This window comes from Rattus norvegicus, chromosome 16 (genome assembly GCF_036323735.1).
Source record: "Rattus norvegicus strain BN/NHsdMcwi chromosome 16, GRCr8, whole genome shotgun sequence".
In the NCBI taxonomy this organism is placed as follows: Eukaryota; Metazoa; Chordata; class Mammalia; order Rodentia; family Muridae; genus Rattus; species Rattus norvegicus.
In genome coordinates this window covers 70,029,540-70,052,663 of record NC_086034.1, presented here as the reverse complement: position 1 = coordinate 70,052,663, position 23,124 = coordinate 70,029,540, and the positions used below count along the sequence as shown (strand labels likewise).

The window sequence follows — 23,124 nt, the reverse complement described above, 5'->3', positions numbered from 1 at the left end:
CCTCATGAATGCCAGTCAAAGGCCAAATGTTGAGCTAAGCACTGCATCCCCAAAGCTGGGCTCGTACGCAAATTCTGCCATGAGGGTTGGTACTCCAGAGGAAGTCTTGAGAAGATAGAATAGTAGAGTTTGTATAGTGATCACACAGAGGCCTGAGTTTCTGCCCTGTTATTTCACAAACAAATGGCTTAAAGCAAGCTTTCCTTCGAGGTCTGAATAGCAGAGATTCCACTAAGCTAAAAGTCTTTCTTGGCCTTTTCCAGCTTCAGCACGCTACTCAAGTCTTGAGGTAAGGTCCCTCCTTCCCTCTGCTAGCAGCATGAAGTTCTCAGATCTCTTGACTCTGTCTCTCCTGCCTTCTTAAGACCTTCCATTGTGCTCACCTAGATAGTTGGCAGAAGCTCTGCTTCTCAATGTCTTTAACATGACTCATACCTGGAGAATCCCTTAGCAAAAGGAAAGAACGTGCCCAGGACCTCAGAGCAGCATGGGGCATCTTTTAGGGAGCTATTATGTTATTGTTGAACCACTTTGTCTGTTGGAATCCTCTGTTCCTGCTCCTTGTACCAGGTATGGCTTAACTAATCAAGCCGTTGCTCCTTTCCAGGGTTTCAGCGCTGCAGCGGCTGGAGGCAATGTTCCAGTATGCAGAGAAGTACTCTGTGTCTGCATGTAACCTCACGGAGACCTGGAAGGGTCGGGTGGTTCAGCTTAAAGACTGCACCCAGGGAGCTAGGAGGTGAATGGTTCATGTCTTCCACGGGCTGTGTGTATTATCTTGGCAGCACGGGGATAGCCTTCCTGAGGGCTGGTGTCTTCTCCTGGCATTTTTATTAGACTATAACTATGTGAAGTGGAAAGGATGATATATATTAAATATCTTAATAGGACAGGTTATTTCTACTTCCAGCATGGGTAATAAAAGAGATGGCCATACAAATAAAAATAATTATGGGACGTGGTACCTGCTCACAATGTGCAATCAAACCCATGAACCAGTGACTTTCCCCTTATTGCATTAAGGTGTACTTTCTCCTGCGCTCTATTAACAGCATTCAAAACCATTGTTATCTTGTCAATGGCATCTTTAATTAAAGACTCCCCTGGACCACTCTAATCACTTCCCATTGTGAGCTCACTTGGGCTTCAAATGCACTTTGATTAAAATGATGGCAATTTGTATTGAGGTGCACTTGTAGGCTGAGGGGGTGTGAGGTAGAAAAGAAAGGAGGGCTTGGTTTGGGGTGGAAATCTTTTCTGGAAAAAGAAAAAGCAAATCTCAAATTGACAATCGATGTATGAATTTTTTTTCTTTCTTTTCTTCCTTTCTCTTTCTTTCTTTCTTTTTCTTTTTTTTTTTTTACGTTTTCTGTATTTCATTTTGGCATTATACTCCAACATAAATGACTTTGTGAAGAAATCGTCTTGATTTTTACTGGGGAAAGGAGTATAATCTTCCACTAAAGGTGCATTAACCCCTCTAGGCCATTAAGATACTATTTGATAAATTGCTCCTTTTATTACAGCGCATGGCAGGGTTGCCTGAAAGAATGAATGTAGCTCCCAAATGGTAGCAATTTTCTCCCCTGGCACTAGCTGAGTCCTGCTCTGTTGTGTTACTTAGGAATCACCTTTCCCCACCAGTTCCGTAGCCTCGTTGTGGAGTTAATTAATGGCAAATCTCTCAGAAGGGACAGGGATGTGCCATCGATTTGATGCATCCAGTAAAGTTTTTCTAAAGCTCATGTAAAGCAACACAGTGAACTCAAACCCTGAACTGAGCCCTGAGCAAAGAGGAAGGAGGACAGATACACAGTTCCATCCATCACAAGCAAGCGACGGAAGCCGGGGAGTGGATGGGGATTCAGTACCTTTCAAGGTGACCTGACGCTTGTCTGGTTAGGCTAGGCAGTCATCTTCAAACCCAAGTGCCAACCCACTAGGATTCCACTGCTTGAGGTCATACAGTGGGCTCTTAATGGATAATCAACAGACAGGAGAATGATTAGAAATGGCGGTCAACTCAAAAGCACTGGAGGAAGTTTGCTCAGTTTTTAGCAGGGTCTTGAGAGTAGACCATTAATATTTTCACCGTAATTGGAGGGCTTGCTTTTTAAGCCCAGAATTACGATGGCATCGGGGGAAACAATGAAAACAACCAGAGACCATCTGGGTCAGGGGAGAAGGTGCTTCAGTCAGTAAAATTCTTATTGTGCAAGTGTGAGGACTTGAGTTCAGTTCCACGACACCCATGTTAAAAACCAGGTATAATGGCACGGACCTGTAATCTCAAAGCTAAAGAAATAGAGACAGGATGGTGCAGACCAGCCAGTGTAGCAGAATTAAGTAACTCTGGGCTCAGTGAGAGATGCTCTTTAGAAAAAAAAAATCAAAACACACACATACACACACACACACACACACACACACACACACACACACACACACACACAAAACCAAACAAACAAGGCAGTGAGCAATTGAGGAAGATACTAGATACCGATGACTGGCCTTCACATTCAGAGAGATATCTATGTACATATATACACACATACACAGGAACATGTATACATATGAACTCTACAATACACATAAATCAGGACTGGGTCTTCCTGAAATTACAGGCATGTAATTACAGCTGTTATTGAGGCTAAGGCAAGAAGAGCTCATTTCTAAGTACGCTTGGTCTACAGAATAAGTTTAAGGCCAATCTAAATGATTAGCAAGATCCTGTCTCAAAATGAAAAGTAAAAAGAGGACTTGACATGTATCTCAGTGGTCAGAGCATTTCGCTAGCATGTTCTAGGGCACTAGCTTTGAACTCTATCACATAATGAGTAAGTGAGTTAGTGAAAAAGTTAATGGTATTTTATGGTTTTCACTGGAGTTCTTATTCAGAAAGTTATTGTATTATCTTTATCCAAATCTTAAAACAGTTAACCACACATAGATTTTCAGGTCTGGAGAGAAAAGAGTGACTTGCTCAAGGTTACCCTGGATCTTGATGAGACTAACTGGAGCTCAAGCAGTCTGAATTTCTGTGCTCCCGTCAGTCTGCCGTCCCATCTCACTTCTGATCCCGCTTTACTTTTCAGGCACTGTCAATGCCGACGTTGACAATAGAATCTTGACGAGTGCTGCATTCAGCAGTACATTTCCAGGAGCTCCAAGATGGCAGGTAGACTCTTACCCGGAAAGGAAGGATTTTTCACCTTGAAGGAAGTGGGGGAGCAGATGCTGTGCCCACAGCGTCATCTCATACTTTTAAGTCAGAATACTGCCATGCCTTCTGGCCTGAGGGTGAACTAAAATTTCACTTTACTAGGCTCCCTGTCTATCCCACCCCTACCCCCTGATTATGTTGTTCATTTACTTCTACTCTCTCTCCTTTATGTCTCTCTCTCTCCCCCTCCTCCCCCTCTTATTTGCCTCATTTTTCTTTTCTTCTTTATACGTTAGAGAGTCATATTTATTCCCTGGAAAGAATTCCAAAGTTGTTCCTAGACCAACTGTTACAAGCAACTCTCAAGTGACCTTCAGCTGGCAAATCTCTCTCTGCTAATTAATCATCAGGTCCCAAGCCAGGATTCTAGGCAATGTTTTCAACCCTTTCTTCTCCTTCACCCCCACCCTCCACTTTTCTCCCTAGTGTCTTTTACCCCCTCTCCCTTGACCCAATGTGTAGATCAGTGAGTGGATCTAAAATGTTCATGGTTAGAGAAAGTACACTCAATTGTAGAGGGGCTATAATTTACCACCCAAACTGGCACTGTTTGGAGGGAGAAACAAAGGACTCCACCAATAATCCCATAAGGAGGGTACTTTTATGATGCAGGCTTGAAGTTCGGCAGTGGGGATGAGCCAGTAAATAATAAATTTCGCCTCTGAAAGTGACCCTTGCCAGGTCTCCTTATCTGAAGCCTCATCAATCCTTGCCATCACATAAGTTTTATCCTCCTCTCTCGCTCCCTCGGGGAGCAGGCAACATCACTGGAGGTAGAACTCACACTTATGCCTTCTTGCTCATCCTTCCTCCTTTAAGATTTTTTAATCTTGGTTTCCTTATTAAAATGCATGACAAGAACGCCTACCTCTGTACATCTGTGCATACGCCTTTAGCAGCACGATGGTGACTTGTCATTGTCAACTTGATTGGATTAAGAAACACCTAGGGAATTAGCGAGGATTTCTTGTGGGCACGTTTGTGAGGGCACTTGCATGGACAACCAGACAATGAGTGTGTGCACATACGAGCCCTCTGATGTTTCTTCCACACAGGAAGGTGATGCTGACAGCTTCCCTAAGGTTTTCTACAAACTCATCCCCGAGTGGCTCTCCTGGGAAGGAAGCAGGGAACACGCACCTTTTTACTTAATCCTCCAAGGCAAGGTAGTGATAGTTTTCATCGGTGACTTAGAATGATTATAAAGATAATAATTATTAATGGGCTCGATATAGATGAGCTATGATCCTGAAAGTTCTCAGTGATGGTGGACTGTGGGTGTATCTGACCCAAGTGCCAACAGTTGTATTTAAGTATCAGAAGTCCCATGTGGCCCCCAGGGGCAGTGGCTTTTTCTCAAACATTGTACCCTCACCCTCACACTGCAGTGGCCTGGAAAAGCTGTGACCCACATCTCAGAGCTAGGGTTTATCTCATTTCTTGGGAATATGGGACCTAAAAATATCCCTCTTCTCTTGACTTTGCTACTGTCCTGGTTGTGGTAGTGGTTTTTGTTTTGTTTTTGTCAAATAGACATAAGCTCTAATTCTCTGGGAAGAGGAATCTTAATTAAGAAAATGTCTTCATTAACTTGCCTGTAGGCAAGTCTTCATTAATGATTGATGTGGGAAGGCCTGTCATAAGGCGGGCATTGCCATTCCTGGGATGGTGATCTTAGATGCTATAAGCAAAACAAGCTACGTAAGCCATGGGGAGGAAGCCAGTAAGGGGCATCCCACCATTGTCTCTGCTTCAGTTCCTGCCTTCATCCCTGCCCCGACTTCCCTCAATGATGAATAGTGACCTGAGAGTTGTAAGATGAAAAATGTATGCCTCCAACTAGCTTTTGAGTTATAGTCTTTGTCACAGCAACAGAGAACAAACTAGGGCATCCAGCATGCCCAATATTCCAAAAGGTTTTCCTTTGATCCTGGGAGCATGGGACTGGTATACAATGAGAATCGCTACCAATGCTGTGTCCCCACAAAAGGCTCTAATTTTATAATCATTGGGTCTTTGAAGAGGCCAAGGGAAAACATTCTTTGAGATTATATTTCTTTAGAGTTTGAAAGGTGAGTAGTGCTAGATCAGCCTGGGAGTGACTTCTTTCTTGTCATTGTCATCATTGTCATCATCGTCGTCATCATCATCATCATCACCACCACCACCATCATCCTGACCAGCCACTTGGTATCAGCATCAGTGAATGGCAAGTACTCTTAGCCTGATTCAAGAGGCTAAGATCAGATGGGAGTTACTGAACTAGTTGTAATAATCTGGGTTCAAGATTTCGTTATCTTCTGAAAAGATGAGGCCATCGAATGATAGATGGTTTAGTATTGTGTTAGTATTCCTTCAATGGGAAGTTCTTCTCTGAGAAGAGCTTCAAATATTTGTTTAACAATAAACTTACTTTACTACAAAACATATTGTGTCCATTTCTTTTAAAGGGCAGTTGGTCTTCCTTTTAATCTCATTGATAAAAAATAAATACATTCATGTTTCCAAAGAAGGCTAAAAGCATTTTTCATTATATGTGCTGTAAACCATGATCTAGGAGCTCATATATGCATGTATTTATAAATGTGTGCAGGTGTATATGTGTTATGAATATGCATGTATGTGTGTATGTGTGTATGTGTGTGTGTATGTGTCTGCGTGTGTTTGTGGGTATATGGATGTGAGCATGTGTGCAGCTAGTGTGAAATCAAACCCATATAAAGCTTTTGACAGAATGACAGAGCTCATCTTGGGGAAGAAAGTCCATGTTCCTTTCTCGGACTCCTGGAGCTTCTTCTGTCATCCAAGCACTTGACATTACTTCACACTGTGCTACTAAAGCCAGTAGCTACTATCCACACATCTTTGAAAAAGTTATCTCATATGACCTAGAATTCTACCTTTTCATTCTTTCTACCCATTAGTTAGACTACATCATTTGATCAAAACAAAACAATATAGTCAACAAAGTGGTTATAATACCCCATCTTCACTAAGCCCCAATGGCAAAATATGTGTCCCTTTGTAAAGCTGTCAGCAAGATCACTTACATTTCTGATGCTGGTCTAAACATTTGGTCTTGGATATTCACATGACAGCGTAATTGGAAAAAGAAATGAATGTTTGCCTTTGGTTTCATTTTATTGCTTCTCAGAAAAAAGCTCCCCATAATAATTTTCTGGCCCAGTTCTCTATTCACCAGTCATGAGTGGGCAGGCTGTAGAGAGCTGGGTGAGGAGGAGTGGTCCAATGTAACAATGTTCTTACAGTAGGATGGCTGGAATGGGCTACAACATCAAATTCTTTTATTTGAAGATCAGAATTTAATTTTTAGAAAATTATTAGAACTTGGTTGTTAATCTGTTACAGATCTTTTATGGATAAAGTCCCCTACCCCACCAATGATATCTGAGAAAAGGTAAAATGAAACAAAACAAAGCAAAAATCTAAACTCAAATGTACTGGATGTAAATTCAGGAGCTGAGGTGAGCTTATTTGAGACACATTGCCAGAGTCACCATGGGTACCGAGCCAGTATTTCAGGAACCTGTCTGTGGGTCAGATGATGTATAGCTTTCATCCAGTGATCAGAGTCTCATCAGCAAATCTCAGAAGTGCTAATATTGCTACCATTCATTTTCTGGAGGCCACTGTAGTCCCTGTTCCTGAGGACATTCTATCCCCTGTTTTGTGAATGGGACCAGAGTTCAGGATGCTCCTTCCCCAGTCCGTAGAAAGCAGCAGCACAGTTGTATGAAAGTCATTTAAAGGAGTGTTCTGATACCAGAGTGACATTAACCATGGACAAACCTCTAGATCCAGCCACTCTTTACGACTCCCCCTCATATACATATCCCTGTATGTACAGTCACCAGAGAATTTCTCCAGTGGGGAAGATGCCACTAAGACCCTTTCCTCATCTTTTAAGACTGGACTCAGATGACATCTCCAGAAAGTAACTCCCTTTTCCTGTTTCTTTGTCATTAATAATGCATTAAGGATCTACTCTATTTTCACCATTTCTGTGGCTCCTCTTACTACAGTGATACACAGTGAAGGACCCTAACATGAAAACCCCAAATCAGAAATGTGGCAACCCCATAACCTTTGAGGGTTGCTATGGTTTGAATGAGAATGACCCGCATAGACACACATCTTTGACTATTTGCTCTGCAGTTGATGGGACCATTGGGGAAGAATTAGGAGGTTTGACTATGTTGGAGGCAGTGCACATCCTAGAAGTGAGTGGGAGAAGTGGGCTGGCTTTAGGGCTTCAAGATCCTCCTGCTGTTCCCAATGCTCTCTCAGCCTTGTCTTGCAGTCTAATATGTAAGCTCTTAGATGCTGCTGCAGCCACCTGTCACCTGCTAACCTGGAAACCATAAACCCATGTGCCTATGTGCACATGTATGTACCAACGTACATATGAATGCAAATCTCCCCCCCCCACATTTATCAAACCGTGAATGTAGAGTTGTGTGAGATTCCTTAAATAGAATATATATGTCTTTAGATTCCAATACACTGCTATAGAAACCAAGCAGAAAGCTTATATTAATCAAATCTGACTTCTCCTTGGCCAGTCCCCTGCTACGCTGGAGATGGCGCTAACCAGGGATAGTAGAAGTACATGCTAAGGCGGAAGGCATGGTAGACAGGCGTCTAAATATAGTATAAAGATATTTGTAAGATCCTGCTGTATTCTTGGTAGGGAAGTGGAATCAACAAATCCAATTCTCACACTCCCCAAAACAAAAGAGATGGAATGAAATGAAACGGGGCAGCCCATTCTCTGTGTGCTGGATTCAGAGGCAAGTTTATGCAGACAGATGGATGGCATAAAATGAAAATGGGTTTTCAAGTGGTGTGACAAAGGAAGACCGTACAGTGGCCTTTTCCTGATTAGTCGGAAGATTAAAAGCCAAAGAACACAGACCCAAAGCAGCTTCTTGGCTTAGACAGAAAAATTTATCCCAGCTTAGCAAACAAAAAAAGGGAGCAGAGGGGCATTTGCTATTTTCAGCATCTTGCAAATTGTTCAATGTCACTCAAAGAGGAGTAAGGATTTCAGAGAAAGCAGAATCATGTGCAGCCCAGAGTGACCACTCAGACGGGACACAGGACCCATCAGAAGGTTATCACAAAGAGAAAGGAACATAGAGTGTATGGGCTTCTTCCCATCCACTGTTCAATAGATAGGAAAATACATGGCTCATAGATGTCAACCCTCAGAGGAACGGGTTCTGTCTGTATCCAGCTCCCTAGACAGCTCCCTACACATAGTCTAGATACGGATGGGCAAGTCCAGTCCATTAACAATGGATTTAAAAAGAAAAGGTGGCCCAAGGAATGATCTCATTAGGCCAACCTGTCTTTCCAGGTTATTAGACTCTAAGTTCATGGCAGTGTTCTCTCTTATGTTAAAACTGCAGGGTGCCCGATGTAATCATCCCTTTCCAATACTTTGCGAGCGTTTTAAGTCTTCAAATACTTGATGCCTGTTGGCACATTTCTTCTTCTGATCTGTTAAGAAGGGGCAGCTTCCAGAAAGAGATGGGGATGGAGGTAAGCTGTAAATTGAGTGTCCTGGAAAAAATGGGAAGTAGCCCCAGGCAGACTCTGCTATAATGTGGTAGAAGGCATTGGGGATGGGTTTGAGTGGAAAAAGCTGAATACAGGCTCAGGAGACAGATTACAGTGACGGGGGACGAGGCGGAAGTCAGAGCTGGCAGGAGGCCGTGACTCAGGCAAGATGGGCTGGTTCTAACTTACTCAGTAACCACTCTGTATCCGCTGCTTCTACGTTTATAGACAATCAAGCTCAGATCAAAATAGTACTGACTGTACTGAACACAGCCAGAGTTTTACTCTCAGAATACTATAGTATCAGACATTATCAGGAACCTAGAGGCGATTTGAAGCTTGCTGCAGTGTTGTGGTTTGCCCTGAAGTTATCTGTATTTTGATGCTAATTCCACTGCCCCAAGGACAGCTGCCTAGTCAAGGACTCAGGACTCAGGTGACTTCACCAGAACCACCTCTCCATTGAATTTGTAAAGTACAGGTGAGGGGCAGGTATAGGATAGAAGGAGGCCTGTCATTGGAGGAGAAGGAAGGATGGGCAGGAGAGAAGTTTGAAGGAAGAGGAGGAGACAGAGGCAGAAGGAGAGACGGAGAGAGGGGAGAAGCCATGGCAGGTGATGTTAAGATTCTGCTCTGTGTATTTACAGGTTGTTATTAATGTTCTCAAGGGACGAATAGTACCGGGCTTTATATGTTTAAGTGGGCAATTATATCTTACCAATTGGATCTAAGATTGTGTTGTGTGTTCTTTTATGTGAGGGTTTGAGTGTAAGAAAGTGTGCGGCTGAGATATGTGTCCGCCAAGATATCTAGCAGATATCTTGGGGCACCGCGGTGCAGACCTAGCCGGGCAAAAGACCACAATACATTTTTATTTTTATATTTTTACAACAACACTGCAGAATGTGTATAGGTTAAGCGCACAGATCATGCCACTTTATATAAGGGATGTGAACATCTTGGGATTCTGGCATCCTGGAAGCAATCCTCTGTGGATGCTGAGGGAGGACTGCACTTGACCTTTGCAAGATTCTGAGTTTAAAATCATACAGGTAACAGACAGGAACCTCAATCTCAAACAGGCATCCTTTGAAAACAAATCTGGGGATATAAAAGAGGTACCATTCATCCAGGAACTCCAATGTTACATCTGAGTAACCTAAGACGGCGCGCAAACTCTTCAAAGCTCTCTCTGTTCCTCGTGCAGGGATACAGCTCACTGGGTCGGCGCTTTGCCCAGCCTTCTTGGATCCCTGGAATCAATGTCGAGTACCACAGACAAAAACAAACTTAAACTCTCTGAGTCTGCTTCTGCCCTCTGCCAGCAGGGGTTATTTAAGACCTTAGTACCCTTATAGGGATGTAGGAAAAGAGCCGATCTCGACACACGACTGAGAATGCTCTTCAGGTACCTGTCAGAGTGCACCTATATGTAAATCCTCTGAGAGCCTTCCCCATAACCAGCTAGCAGGGAATTGTCTTGGATTCTTCTAAAGCCTCATACCCTCGCTAGTCAGAATTGCTAGGCACCCTCAAATCCTTCTATATAGACCACTATCAAAATCTGTTTCAACCATCTGTTTTTCAGGCCCTTTCTTTCCCTGTGTTTCTCTTTCATGTGTTCCACACTCACAACAACAACAACAACAACAACAAAAAACAACAACGACCACAACAACAACAACAACAACAAAAAACAACAACGACAACAACAAAAAACAACAACGACAACAACAAAAAACAACAACGACAACAACAACAGAAAATCTATTTTAAAATAACCAAGATGTTATGGCTAAAAATGCCAGAGGTATGTATCCAGTTTTTAAGACAAATAGCTTTCTAAAGAGGAGCTGGCTTTATCCTGTGTGGAAGAAAGCAACATTTCTACAAATATTACAGTTACCCGGAGAAAATAACCAACTACTTTCATTAAAAAGAGTATGTGACAAGATTTGTATTTGCTCATGTAATTGAATTTAATGCCGCTAAAATCTGTCAGAACCAAAAGCTATTGAAGACCACGTATTTTACCCTTTGGAAAAAAAATCATCTAAGAAACTGACTCCCGGCCTGTTTGGTACGGGTCTTCGGCTGAACCTGGAGTCATGCTCTCATCATTTGATGGCTTTTTGTACATAGGGCTTTGCACTAAACATCACCTGCAAAGCCAATTCAATTTTGTTTTGAAAGGGAGACTGTTGGGAGATTTAAGCCCAGTTCCTATCTATGCGTCCTCTGACCACCAGTTCACGGTCTCCCACTTGGTGCATCCTGCTTAGATGCCAATAACCTTAAATTGTAACCCAGGCTTGTACTCTCTTTGTAGTCACCGCCTCATTCCCAGACCAACTTTTCTCATCTGAACCATAAATTCAGATTTTCTGTACAAGTCCCTGTGGATATCCAAGGGACCATTAATATGCTAGCCTTCTCTGACTCTTACCTGGGTTCACCTTGGTTGATTGACATATAAATCTCCCAAGAATTCTCCTCTGGGATGGCACCATGTGGTATGAGTAGACTCACCCCTAAGACAGAGAAAGCCAAGAGGTCATTTGGAGATATCCTAGTTATTTTGAAACATGCTATTTGGGCACCTTATGGATGCCTAGGCAAAGGAGTGTCCCCTGCCAATGTATGATTTATTAACACCAAACCTTGAAGAACTCTAAGAACTGTGGGGGGAAACTTGTTCTGTATCAGACCAAAAATGATCATATTCAATGCTCAATTTTATCTGGTATCTTGCCAGTATCCAAGGCCAGGATCTACCAAATACACCCCAAAACTTAAGACTTTATCAGCTCACCAATTAAATTTCTCCAACATTTAAAATATGGTTATATATCTTTTTCTCATTTCCAGAAAATAGCGTCTGGCTGATGTGTAAACTCAGACTTTCCCTGAACCTGGAATAAAATTGTCTTACAAGCTACATCTAGAAGTAAGTTAATACGCATCTTTAAAAAAAAAAAAAGGAAAAAAAAAACCACGTGTCTGACAAATTTTGAAACACTCTAGGTCATTCTGCAATTGATATGTCTTTATCGCAGAAAAAAAGCAGCTGGGAAAGATCACAGGAGTGACAGTGACTTAACCATACCCATGTCTTTGTCATCGTGAAGCCACACCACTGCCTCTGAAATGTACCCAATTCCTATTTACAGCTATGAAGAAAACACTTTACTTTGGACAAAGAGAGACATCTGGAGAAAGCTGGGAGTCTCTTTAACGTGACTTCTGTTTACAAAAGGGAATGAACCAGCGAAATAGTAAGAGCATCACACAAAAATAAAACCTCCAGGCTTCCTCCTAGGCTTTGAATAATGCAGCTTTCACACCGGTTTTCCCTTTTGTTGGAGATAATTACAGAGGAAGCTCGCAGGTTGCTGTTGAGGAGCTTTCTTGTTTTCCTCTCTCTCTCTGTTAGCAGCCACAGAGTGAAGGAATGAGAGACCTGTTGTGAGCCAGGTTATCTGTGATTCATGGTTGCATCATTATTCAGTAACATGCTAGCAATCATCAGCATCTTTTACTAGAACTAAGAATGGGGCACGTTAAAACTCTGATCAGAGCTTTTCAGTAAGGAGAGGTCTTTACATTCTACACCTTCGCATCCATAGTACGGTAACTGTAAATGACAATCAGATTTACAGATTGGGGACCGCCAATCAGATGCCCCTTCCGTTTCCTGTTCCTCCTTAACCGTAACTGCATCCTTCCCTGATCTTGAACACAGATGCTAAGGGGATATTCAGGGGTTCATATGTTGCCTTGAACCTAGTCATTCGGCCTTGCCTTAGTTTGGTACTTATTCCTCTGTTGATTCTTCTCCATTATCTCTCGGCTGGGATGACAGAGAAGCATGAAGAGGTACCAGTAGAAGCTCAGTACATAATCAGGCAACTGTGCCCTGTTACATTCATGGCACTTAGCACAGTGCCGGACACAGAATAAACATATTGCGAATATGAAAATACATGAGAAGAATTCAAATTCCTTAGTGAAACACCAGGCTCTGAGTTATGCTGTCTTGTGTACTCCATCATTGTCTAGGGCTGTTTGTTGGGCCTATCCTAACCCACTTCCTTCCCGGTAAGCTCAATTCCCTGTGTTTAGATTGAAACATTATTCAAGACTTTCCTAATTCTACCTGAATCAATCCTTTAAGTGGCCCTTACATGTTTTTTCACTCTCCCTCAATCGTGATTTATATGAGCCTTCAAATGTACTTCTTACCCAAACCTACATTGCACATGGAGGCTGAAGAGAGTTAATCACAGAGACAAGGGTAGACTATCAGTGGACAGTAGCATGCTGCTGGCAAGTTGCTGGTTATGAAAAACAAAAACGCAGTGGGAAGGGTTTATGCCTACGGTCCCCTAAAGAACTCTCCATTTTCATCATCATTCACCACTGATCTTTGATTTTAAAAGAAAACACAGCTCCCGACTCCACCTGCTACTCTGACAGCTTTCGAAAACTCGATATGACAACAGAACCACTTGTCAGAGTTTCCACTTTCATATTTTGCATAATAAATGAGTTCCAGAGTGCACCGCTTGGCAATTCGAAACGGATGGCATTAGAGCAATCTAATTTCTGTGGCATGCTTTCTGGACACTTCAGTTCCCCAGGGCATAGTTTGCATTTATGCCCTGCAAATACCAAGGAGCATGTTTCAATTCCCCACACCTCTTTTTCCTAAACCTCGTGTGCCAAGTGCACTTTCGATCTTGTCCAGTGGTTCTTGTCAGGAGACTTGAAAGCATCCCCTTCAGGGTGAAACTGGGTGGGGATCGTTGGCAAGCTATCAGAGTTTTAGTTTTCAAGATGGATGTTTCTCAAGGGAGATGCCAGGGATAAAAAATAGTTCTCATCCACCCCTATTATCATGTTTTCTTTGATGAAAATATGGGCAATGAATACTTTGGTCTTGGCACTTGCTCAATGTATGTAAACACAGACACATGTGAACCCTGTACACAAACTCGTTAATACATGAGGATGGGAACACGACTGAGGAACTTTGATAAAGGCATAGTAACTCACTAGCTTCATATGAGTCTTCACATCCTAGTCTTTGGTAGGACAAGGGTTGCAGGTTCCATTTTTATATTTTTTTTTTACAAATGTATGTGATAGATATGGCTGGCTTCTTTCTAAAAGAAGTGTCCTATTGGTCAGTTATCCTCGAGAGGCACAAGTTAGAATGACATCATATACTGACACTCCCACAGAACACTCAAAGGTATTGGAAACAAGAATCCTAACATGCCTAGCAAGGTAGATTGGGGAAACATCATTATTTCCAGAGCTGCAACAGAGGCTATTTTCCAGGAGTAAAATACACTTTGAAACTGTGTGTTGGAGGACACAACTAACTTGGGATAGAATGAGGCAAAAGTTACCAAGTGAAGAGAAGGTCCAGTTTCAAGTCTAAACCACTAGGCAGGTAAGGTAGCTGCAGTCATAGTGTGAGACCAATCCTGTCACAGATTTCATTTAATGAGATAAAGTCCTGGTCATCTCCACTCATTGAGCACTGGCTTGATACTCAATTTCAGTCTAAGAACATGGATAAATCCAATGTTCCTGACCATCTCTGCTTTCATTATCTGTCCACCTACCTCTATGACTTAGGACTAAGAGAAGAAACCAATCCCGTTTCCCTCTGCTCTGGCCTCAAGCAGCAACCCTGAAGATCAAGGGACAGCTAGGATGACATCTTTAAAGTAATCCATGCCAGGGATCTGAAATACCCACTACAAATATCCAGAGAAATCTCCTCTCTTAAAACCCAAAAAGGGAAACACAAACTTAGAAATTAGTTGGGCTTTGGGCTTAGTTCTAGAACTAATGTTTGAATGTTAGTGAACAACAATGCAATGATTCATCATCATCGCTTGCCAAGAACCAATGTAATAGTAACTTAAAAATAGTCAAAGTAATTATCAAGGGTGCCTGGCATGGAGAGCGCTCATAGACAAGAGACTGAGAAACGTGACTCTCCATGCACTAAAGTATTTGTCAGTACAAACATGTGCTCTGTCCAAGTAGGGCACTTGTCAGATGTAGAAAAAGACCTGTGTTCCTTCCCTCTTTACCATGCCTTGGGTAACATAGTCCAACAGGTCTCAAACCCAGGGAGCCTACCCATGCCACCTGATGGGTCTCATGCCAAAAGATGACTATAGACAGCATCAAAGGTGGTGTTCTGTTCTGTGGGCAGGCAGAGAGAAGGCCCTGTCTTACTTTAGTTGCACTTCTGGGGCTCCAGGGGATACAAAGTGCAGCCCTGGCCTTTGCTGCTCACTCCCAAATGAATCTGGTCATTGCATACTTCTAAAAAAGTATTTACACAAGCAAGGGAATATGTGAACACGTGCTTACCACCCACCTGTATTTGGCATTACTAAGCGCCCCCCTAAGTGTCCAAAGACACCAGTTGTCCTCAGCTCCGTCCTTGTGGGCAGTGACGACAGATTTTGGATGTACGGAGTCTTGTTTCTGGGATGTATGGTACTAAATCCACGGTTGTTTCCATGGGGGAAGGTCCCGGAGTGATTCTTGCCATGGTACTCGGCTCTCTCAGACACTCCCAGGGAAACCATGAATGAGCTCTGGACTTTGACTTTGATGTCAGAGAGAGGGTTGAAGAGTGAGGACTCTGTCATGAGCTCCTTGTCCAGTGGATCCTGCAGACAGATGGGCCCGCTGTACGTCCGGCTCACAGTCAGATCTGGATGCATGGCAGGATTCAGGAGGAGAGAATTTCCTGGTAAGAAAAACAGGATCTGTCACTCAGACACTAAAAGATGCCTCCATCGCTCCTTTTGCAGTCCCCTCAATTAAGGGGAGAACATCCTGCATGGGTTTTAGATGTTCTGGTTGGAATTAGCCTCCCTTACTAACCTGGATGGAACCATGGCAGTGCTTGGGAATGGGGACCTCTGAACTTCCAGGTCATTTTCTTAATGGCATGCTCCCATTGCCCTCACATCCAAAGCTCTATACATGCCTCCTTTTCAAGACAACATGTCTGACCCTGGATTAGGGCAACTTGCCTCAGGTACTTTTTGTGTGATTATTTTAACTGGCAAAGGTAAAAGAGAAAAAAAAAAAGAAAAAAAAAGAAACCAGAAAGATGTTTTGTTATCGAGTTAGGGGCAAAATAACATTTGTTCATTTTAAGTAGCAAGAGATGCCACAGTGTAGCGACTCTCCATGCTGCTTACAAGAGCCCAGAGAGGAGGTGAGAAATATCTTGTAGAATTCTGAGCAGCTCCTGGGGCTTGGAGCAAATAGTTCAGGGGACTTTATGAGTCACTCTAAGTCTGAGGGGCCAGTGTCTTTGAACATCACATATGTCACTCTGAGAGGGAAAGAACATTCCATTGGAGAGTGACTTGGATTGTATGTGGGGAGTATCTCAGAAAGGTACCTTTCTGGTTCAAAACAAATGAACAAAACAATCTTCATAAACACAGGAGAAATTGGACCAGTGCTCTAGTTATCTGCTGGGCTCGCCATTTTTTCCAAGCCAGATATTTAAAAGGCTGTGATATTTTCTCATGACAAAGTAACCCCACTTATTAGTAAATAACAGAATAACCCTCACTCCCCTGCCCCCCACCCATACCAGTTCGTCAAGACGACAGCTCAAGCAGAAACCCAAAATCATAGCCAGCAATATGGTCCTCTTGGACCTGACCAAAAAAAAAAAAAAAAGATTTCAAATATGGTATTTTTTAAAATGCTTCAATTCTAGGTTGTATTGTAGTAGTCTCTACTGTTTTTCTATTTTCCTAATTTGTAACAGTGCCATGAGGGGAACTATTGCCTTGGATTTTCCCACCCCTTGTCAGGATGTGCTAAGAACCAAGAAGCAGAGAGAAGATGAACAAGAACTATAATGCAGCTCGAATGGTCCTTTAATGGTACCCCTCTTTCCCATCTTGGGGCTGTTGTGCCAAGATGCAGCCTCCAACCAGTAGCCTTTCTGAACAGGACTACACTGAGTTCAATAGATGATGACCTTGCTCTTGTCTGTGGTCTTCCCAAGGAAAAAAGTGGGACTGAAGAACACAGCACACTGGAAAAACAGTTTGAAACAGCAGTTTCCATGGAGACTTCAAAAACTCATATCCCCAAACCTCCTGGCTATTTGAGAACAAGCCCCCACCTTTTGAAGATTAAATTTTGGCTACTTTTGAAAGACTTGCCTAGCTTATGAGGGAAATTATTTCTGATTCTTTGAGAGCACAGACATTAAAAAACCTGGATACAGAAGGACATACAAGGCTAAGCATTTGAAACAGTGCTAGAAAGCTTGCCCAGGAAAGTTCTATCACTAGAAACGCACACAGACACAGACACACACATGTGCATGCAGATACAAATGCACACACACACACACACACACACACACACACACACGTGTGTGTGTGTGTGTGTGTGCTCAAGCACAGAAAGGGGGGAGAAAGAGAAAGAGGGACAGAGAGAAAACACAGTGGGAAAATACACATAGAGATGAGAGAGAAGGAGAGAGAGGGGGGGCAAGGGAATGAATATACATAGGGAAATACACATACATTGGAGGGGGAGAGAAGAGATATAGATAGATAGATAGATAGATAGATAGATAGATAGATAGATAGATAGATAGATAGATACATAGATAGATACATAGATACATAGATAGATACATAGATAGATACATAGATAGATACATAGATAGATACATAGATAGATAGAGAGTGAGGGGGGGCAAGGGAATGAATATACAGAGGGAAATACACATACATTGTATGGGAGAGAAGAGATATAGATAGATAGATAGATAGATAGATAGATAGATAGATAGATAGATAGATAGATAGATAGATAGATGGATGGATGGGGAGGGAAGAAGAGAGAAAGCACATACATAAATATACTCAAATGCACAAGTCTCCAGTTGAAAATGTTGGTTGCCAATCTGACTGAAGCCTGCTTAGGGTCCGTTATCCTCCCTGATTTGTCTTGTTACCCTATCTTCTCTTTAAAATTTCATTTTTTCTCATTTAGCCTAAAGCACTGTATTCTTTCTGTATGCCTGACTCTTTGTCTCCCTTCCACCCCTCCTTTCTATCTTATCTATTGAACCCAAGGGCTTTACAACATGCAGAACAAGTAGTCAAGCACTCCCATGATACTTTCTAAGGTTAGTTTTAAGAGTCAATTTGGCTCCATATTGAATCACCTGGCAATAATCTCAAGAAGCAGTTACCAAGATCAGACTGACCTGTGTGCATGTCTGTGGGGAATTGTCTTGGTTATGTTAACTGCTATGGGAAGAGCCTGCTTTCTAAAGCAACATCATTCTCTGGGTGTTGAACTATGCACGAGTAGAGAAAGTGAGCTGAGAACAAGTAAGAGTATTCATTTTTTATTATTTTCTGATACAGTCTGTGGATGCATGTGACTAGTTGCTTCAAATTCTGACCTTGACTTTCCAGCAATGATGGTCTATCTTTTTCAATTATAAACCAAATAAGCCATCTTTCCCTTAACTTTCTCTTTTGGGGGAGGGTTATTTAAGTACAACTTCATTACAGAAAGAAAACTACGACACTGTTCTGCTTTTAACATTATTGCTGTTCCCCTTCCTGGGGTACTGGACATGTTGTCCATCAAGATATCACCTTGAAGACAGTGGAGGTCAAAGTCACAGCCTATGAAAATGAGATTCATTGTCCACAGATATGGGGACAATAGCAGTTAACAAAAGAGGTTTTGTCTTCTATCCTGAGATTTATAAAATTCGTAGACAAAAATAAACCAAATGGTCAGGCGATCTGATAAGATGGTTCTTTTAGACATTCACAATATACTGATGTTCTGAGGCACTCCTCCATGAGGAGGAGATCAGCCAATATATGTAAATCACTATCCTCCAATCTTACTCAGGCCAGGCAACCACCTCCTCTCATATCCATTGCTTGCTGATCCACAGAGCACACTGCTGTCCCACGGTTAGGGGACATGTGAGCATCTAGAGCTATATTGAGAGAATGAGCTCTGCCCAAATGCCAAGGGCTTCCCCAGGTTATTCTCAGCAAACTCATTTTCACAAGAACACCATGAGAAGGATGCTAGCATTCTTTTTTTATAGTTGTGAAACAGTGACTCAGAATAACTGTTTTGCTTCGTAGCGGTTTCATACTCTAATGTAACTGACTTCAAAGCAGGTAAACTTGTACACAATAGTGGCTTAACAACAGTGGCTTAACACTAATGTACACCAAAATAAAAGCCAAGGGGAGAAGTCTATCTCTCCTAGGCCTGGCTCAGTAGGTTGTTCTAGCAGGTTTGGGCTTCTACTTCAGCGGTTTGTCTACGCAATAAATGCTGCACACAGAAACCGCCCAGCCCTTATGGTAGGTTATACCCATACAACGAACTGAAATAAAGGGGGAAATTATGGCTGCCAAGGGTAAAGTTACAAAACTTCATCTTTTGAAGAGAGACAGTTTCTTTTTGCTTAAAATTAAACCCAAAATGTGTCTCATTCCCATCCTGTATTCAGGAATAGGTTTAGTTCATAATAGAGGATTAAATAACTCTCTGTGTTCTGCAAAAGAACATTTCTGTGCTTTGACATGAAAAATGTTTCTTCCCCCACAACAAAAGATTGGTCAGACTTGGCAATAGCTGAAAGTAATTTAGGCTGGTATTTCATTTTGTCCCCCTCTTAACTGATTCTTCAGCTATCTTCTAAACCCTTTTTATTTATTTGAAATTAAAGAAAAAAAACCCAATGTAATAGAGGTTATGGGTAGTTGTGGTCTGGGGCTGTGTCCTCAGCTTTCAGTACTCAGTATTTTAGTTAATAAAATTAAACTCATAAACTAAAACCAGGTTTCTTCAGAGATGAAGTTGGATAATTTGAGAGGCAGTGAGTCACTGAGTGTCGAACTATTTCACTGAATGTTGCCAAAAATGAATTGAAATCCGTATGTCCTCACAGTTACTGAGGACCAAGAATATCGTTTAAGAATTGGGTGTTTTAATGAATGGAAACAATTTGGTAGCGGCTCCCAGGACCAGGAGCTACCTTCGCACAGTGTCAAGAACATGGAGGACACCTGTGTGAGTGCAGCCGGTGGTCCTGAGGATGAGGTGTTGGGGGCCCTACGCCGCTGACCTTGACGAACTGTTTTGAAGTTGAAGGTCTGGAAGCCACCTGTCAATGCAGAAGAGTCAATGACGTCCACTCCGTAGTCACTATGGCTCCGTCTGTAGAGGGTGACACCAATGACCAGGACCGCAACGGCTACAACGGCTGCACCCAAGCCCGAGTACAAAGCAATGTCGCTGGCATTCTCAATGCCTGAAAGACACAAGAGAAGTCCTGAGTGGCTAACATGGGCTCATGGCATAAAGCCACCCCAGGACATAACATGGTGTTCTGTTAGAGTCTGGAGCCTAATGATCAGGAAAAAAAAAAAGAAAGAAAGAAAGAAAAAAAACATAGAAAGCTAGCTACACATTAGAGTCTCATTTACACAATAGTCATGTTTCTAAACTTCCTCGTATAAATCAGAGCAAGGCTAGTCTAATATAACTGCATTAAGGTAGCTTATCATATAATAGACTTGCAGAGGATCAATTTTGCAAAGAACATGACATTTTTTCCCCTAGTAAGAACAAATAACTCCTTAACTTAGTTGAAGAAGTCAGGGTTACCTGAAAAGCACTTCTTATATTTGATTTTTTTACTGGAGGGGAAACAGACTCACACAAACAACAAAGAAAAGGGTGGGTTCTCTGCTCATGTGGGGCTTGGGGCACATGCATATACACAGAGCTGTCTAGGGTCGGACGTTCACATGGTCTGGGAGTTAAGAGAGAAGAGATCAGGGTTTACAAATATGTAAACTTTGACACCAATATTCAGAGTCAAAGCACAGTAGTAATGTTGGTTTAGCATATGCAATCATCATGAGAGCAATGTTTATATGAAACATGAGCATGTTGGTTGCCAAGGGCTCCTGTGTCCATGGTCAATGTTTTCTGATACGAATGCAATGCTAGAGTCTAGCACTTTATTTTGCGGGGGCTGCTCTCTCAGGGGCACATGCTGTGTCTCCCATACCTCGCCTACTCCATCCTATTGAATGCATGGGCAAAGCAAAGATAAAAGCGTTAGTTGAGCTTTAGGATGTGGCTGTCCCCCCACCCCCAGGATATGCTGCAGCTGAATTCCCATTCTTTTCCAGAGACGGATCAGGTGTAGTTCATCCCAGAAACAGATTGATAATGGCTATTATAATTCAACCTAGGGGAATTATCTGAGGCAAGCTAATCCTAAAAGAGGTGTCATCTCAAAGTGTATGGACAAAGAAGGTGGTGAGAACGAACTACATAATTTTCCAACAGATTATATGGTAAGCACATGTAGTGGGTCCAAAATAATTATTCTGGCACCCAGTGTTGGGCTGAGGGGAATCAAAGAAACACATCATATACTTGCCTTGTAATTGCATAACACATACTACGCATTTCCCTAAAATTGTATTTATCAAATGGGTAAAGCTAGCTACACAAGTAGAGAGTGAATTTATGTTTTAGTGGGCCACACACTAAGGTGTCACCAAATTAAAGAGTCAATGAGGAGATCAGGCAGCATCAAACCAGCAACGGTGCAGTGAACACAAAAACACCAGGCAGGGAGGACAGCTATCAGAGGGAGTCAGAGTTGAAAGGTCAGACGTTCCATAGACACATTTAATAAGCGGAGCATCGTCAAGATGGGCCATGCAACGGGCTATGGTAGAGCGCTTAGTTCTAGGATAGTCCAATGGGGGCTGGTAGACCTTTTGTTCTCACCACCCAGACAGTGAGCACAGTGACCCAGATATCCAGTGCAGAATTGCCATTCCTGCCTGTCTTCTGGAGAAACAGGGGGGCGTTCACCAACCTGCTTATGTGTTCCCATCCCAGTGTTTCCATGTTGGGAAGAATCATATTCAGGGCGCAAAGCACACTGAGCCCAGCGGACACATCACACCAGGACACCAGCAACGGTGGTGAGCAGACTTTGGATTGAGACCAGTTAGCGCTTTTTCCTTCCTTGGGAATTGCTGAGCGATGATACCCCCATTGAAAAGGTGCTTCTGGGGGCGCAACACCTTCTTAGCAAAGGAGCACATGCAGGGAAGCAGCCTGGCTATGCACTGACTGCAGCTGCTTCCACTGCTGAGATTGTAAAGCAGAGGCAAAGACATTCTTAGAGTCCCAAGCACAGAAACAGGAAGGACATCAAGGGGCAGAGGGGAATGAGGTAGGGTGGGACGGGATGATAGGGGTGGAGGTAGGACTACCTGAACTCAAAATGGAAATTTCTAGGCATTAGCACAGTGAGACAAACCAGGGAGGCAAGAGAAAGCTTCCCACCCTTCCCACATTCCCATTTTGGTTCTTGATACACAAGTAACCAGGGTGATCATCGTCATTCTGCTGCCTTTCCCATTGGATTAATGCTGGGTATTGTTCACCAGAGTTTCCTCTCCCAGAAAAATGCGCACAAGCATTTGACTTAAGTAATAAGAGCAAAATAGTAAATTAAAACTATTTTCAATGAGTAGAGGTAGCAAAGACATGACTCAGTGCTTAAAAACGCCCCTGCAGAGGACCCAAGCATTTACTTTCAGCATTCACACAGGGCAACTCACAACTGCCCGTCAACTCCACCCTGGCACATCTGATACCCACTTCCAGACTCCGGAGGCCCCTGCACTCTCACATGCCCAAACCACCACAAAGGCACACATGTAGACATAATATAAAAGAATAATAAATTCTTAAAAATCTTGACGAGAGGGACTTTGGCTAGAATGGGGACAGAAGGCAGCTAGACTTGGAGGTGAGCACTGGCCCCTGTAAAGTTTACTCTGTTCCCTGGGAAAAGAAAAAGGAACCAAGGGACACGCGTGTCATACGAATAACCTGGGAGTCTCAAAGGACCGGATGTACTGAATCCACCTTGTTAGGGACAAGTTTGTCGTGAATTTGCATGGAATTAAAAGCCCCTCAGTCAGTTATTGTCTAAAAGCCAGACAATCAGACCCACCCACAGGCTCTGAGCAGTTGTGAGCCTTTCAGGCTCAGTTTTAATATCACATGCGACTATTCAACATTGTTTGCCAGATCTCAAGAGGTCTAAAGCCACATCCATGCCCACGGCTCGAATTCCGTTAAAGTTGAACTTTCCTACTTCCTCCTTGATCTTCGCTGCCATCTTCTCTTCATTATCTCCCTGCCTGTGCTAA

At 42.6% G+C, this 23,124-nt stretch overlaps 1 protein-coding gene across 9 annotated transcripts in view; it reads right to left on the bottom strand.

Moving 5' to 3' along the window:
* Positions 1 to 23,124, bottom strand: part of Unc5d (unc-5 netrin receptor D) — a 546,764-nt gene that overhangs the window by 57,199 nt on the left and 466,441 nt on the right. For 4 of the 9 annotated variants that reach the window (XM_039094549.2, XM_017600135.3, XM_039094548.2 and 1 more), the window contains 3 exons: positions 19,998 to 20,183; positions 15,210 to 15,587; positions 11,253 to 11,337 (listed from right to left, as the gene is read on the bottom strand). In XM_039094549.2, coding sequence (XP_038950477.1) covers positions 11,253 to 11,337; positions 15,210 to 15,587; positions 19,998 to 20,183 — 649 coding nt within the window. Of the gene's footprint in view, positions 1 to 11,252; positions 11,338 to 15,209; positions 15,588 to 19,997; positions 20,184 to 20,948; positions 20,964 to 23,124 lie in introns of all 9 variants that reach the window. The other 5 variants (XM_017600138.3, NM_001107319.2, XM_017600137.3 and 2 more) reach the window with 3 other exon arrangements.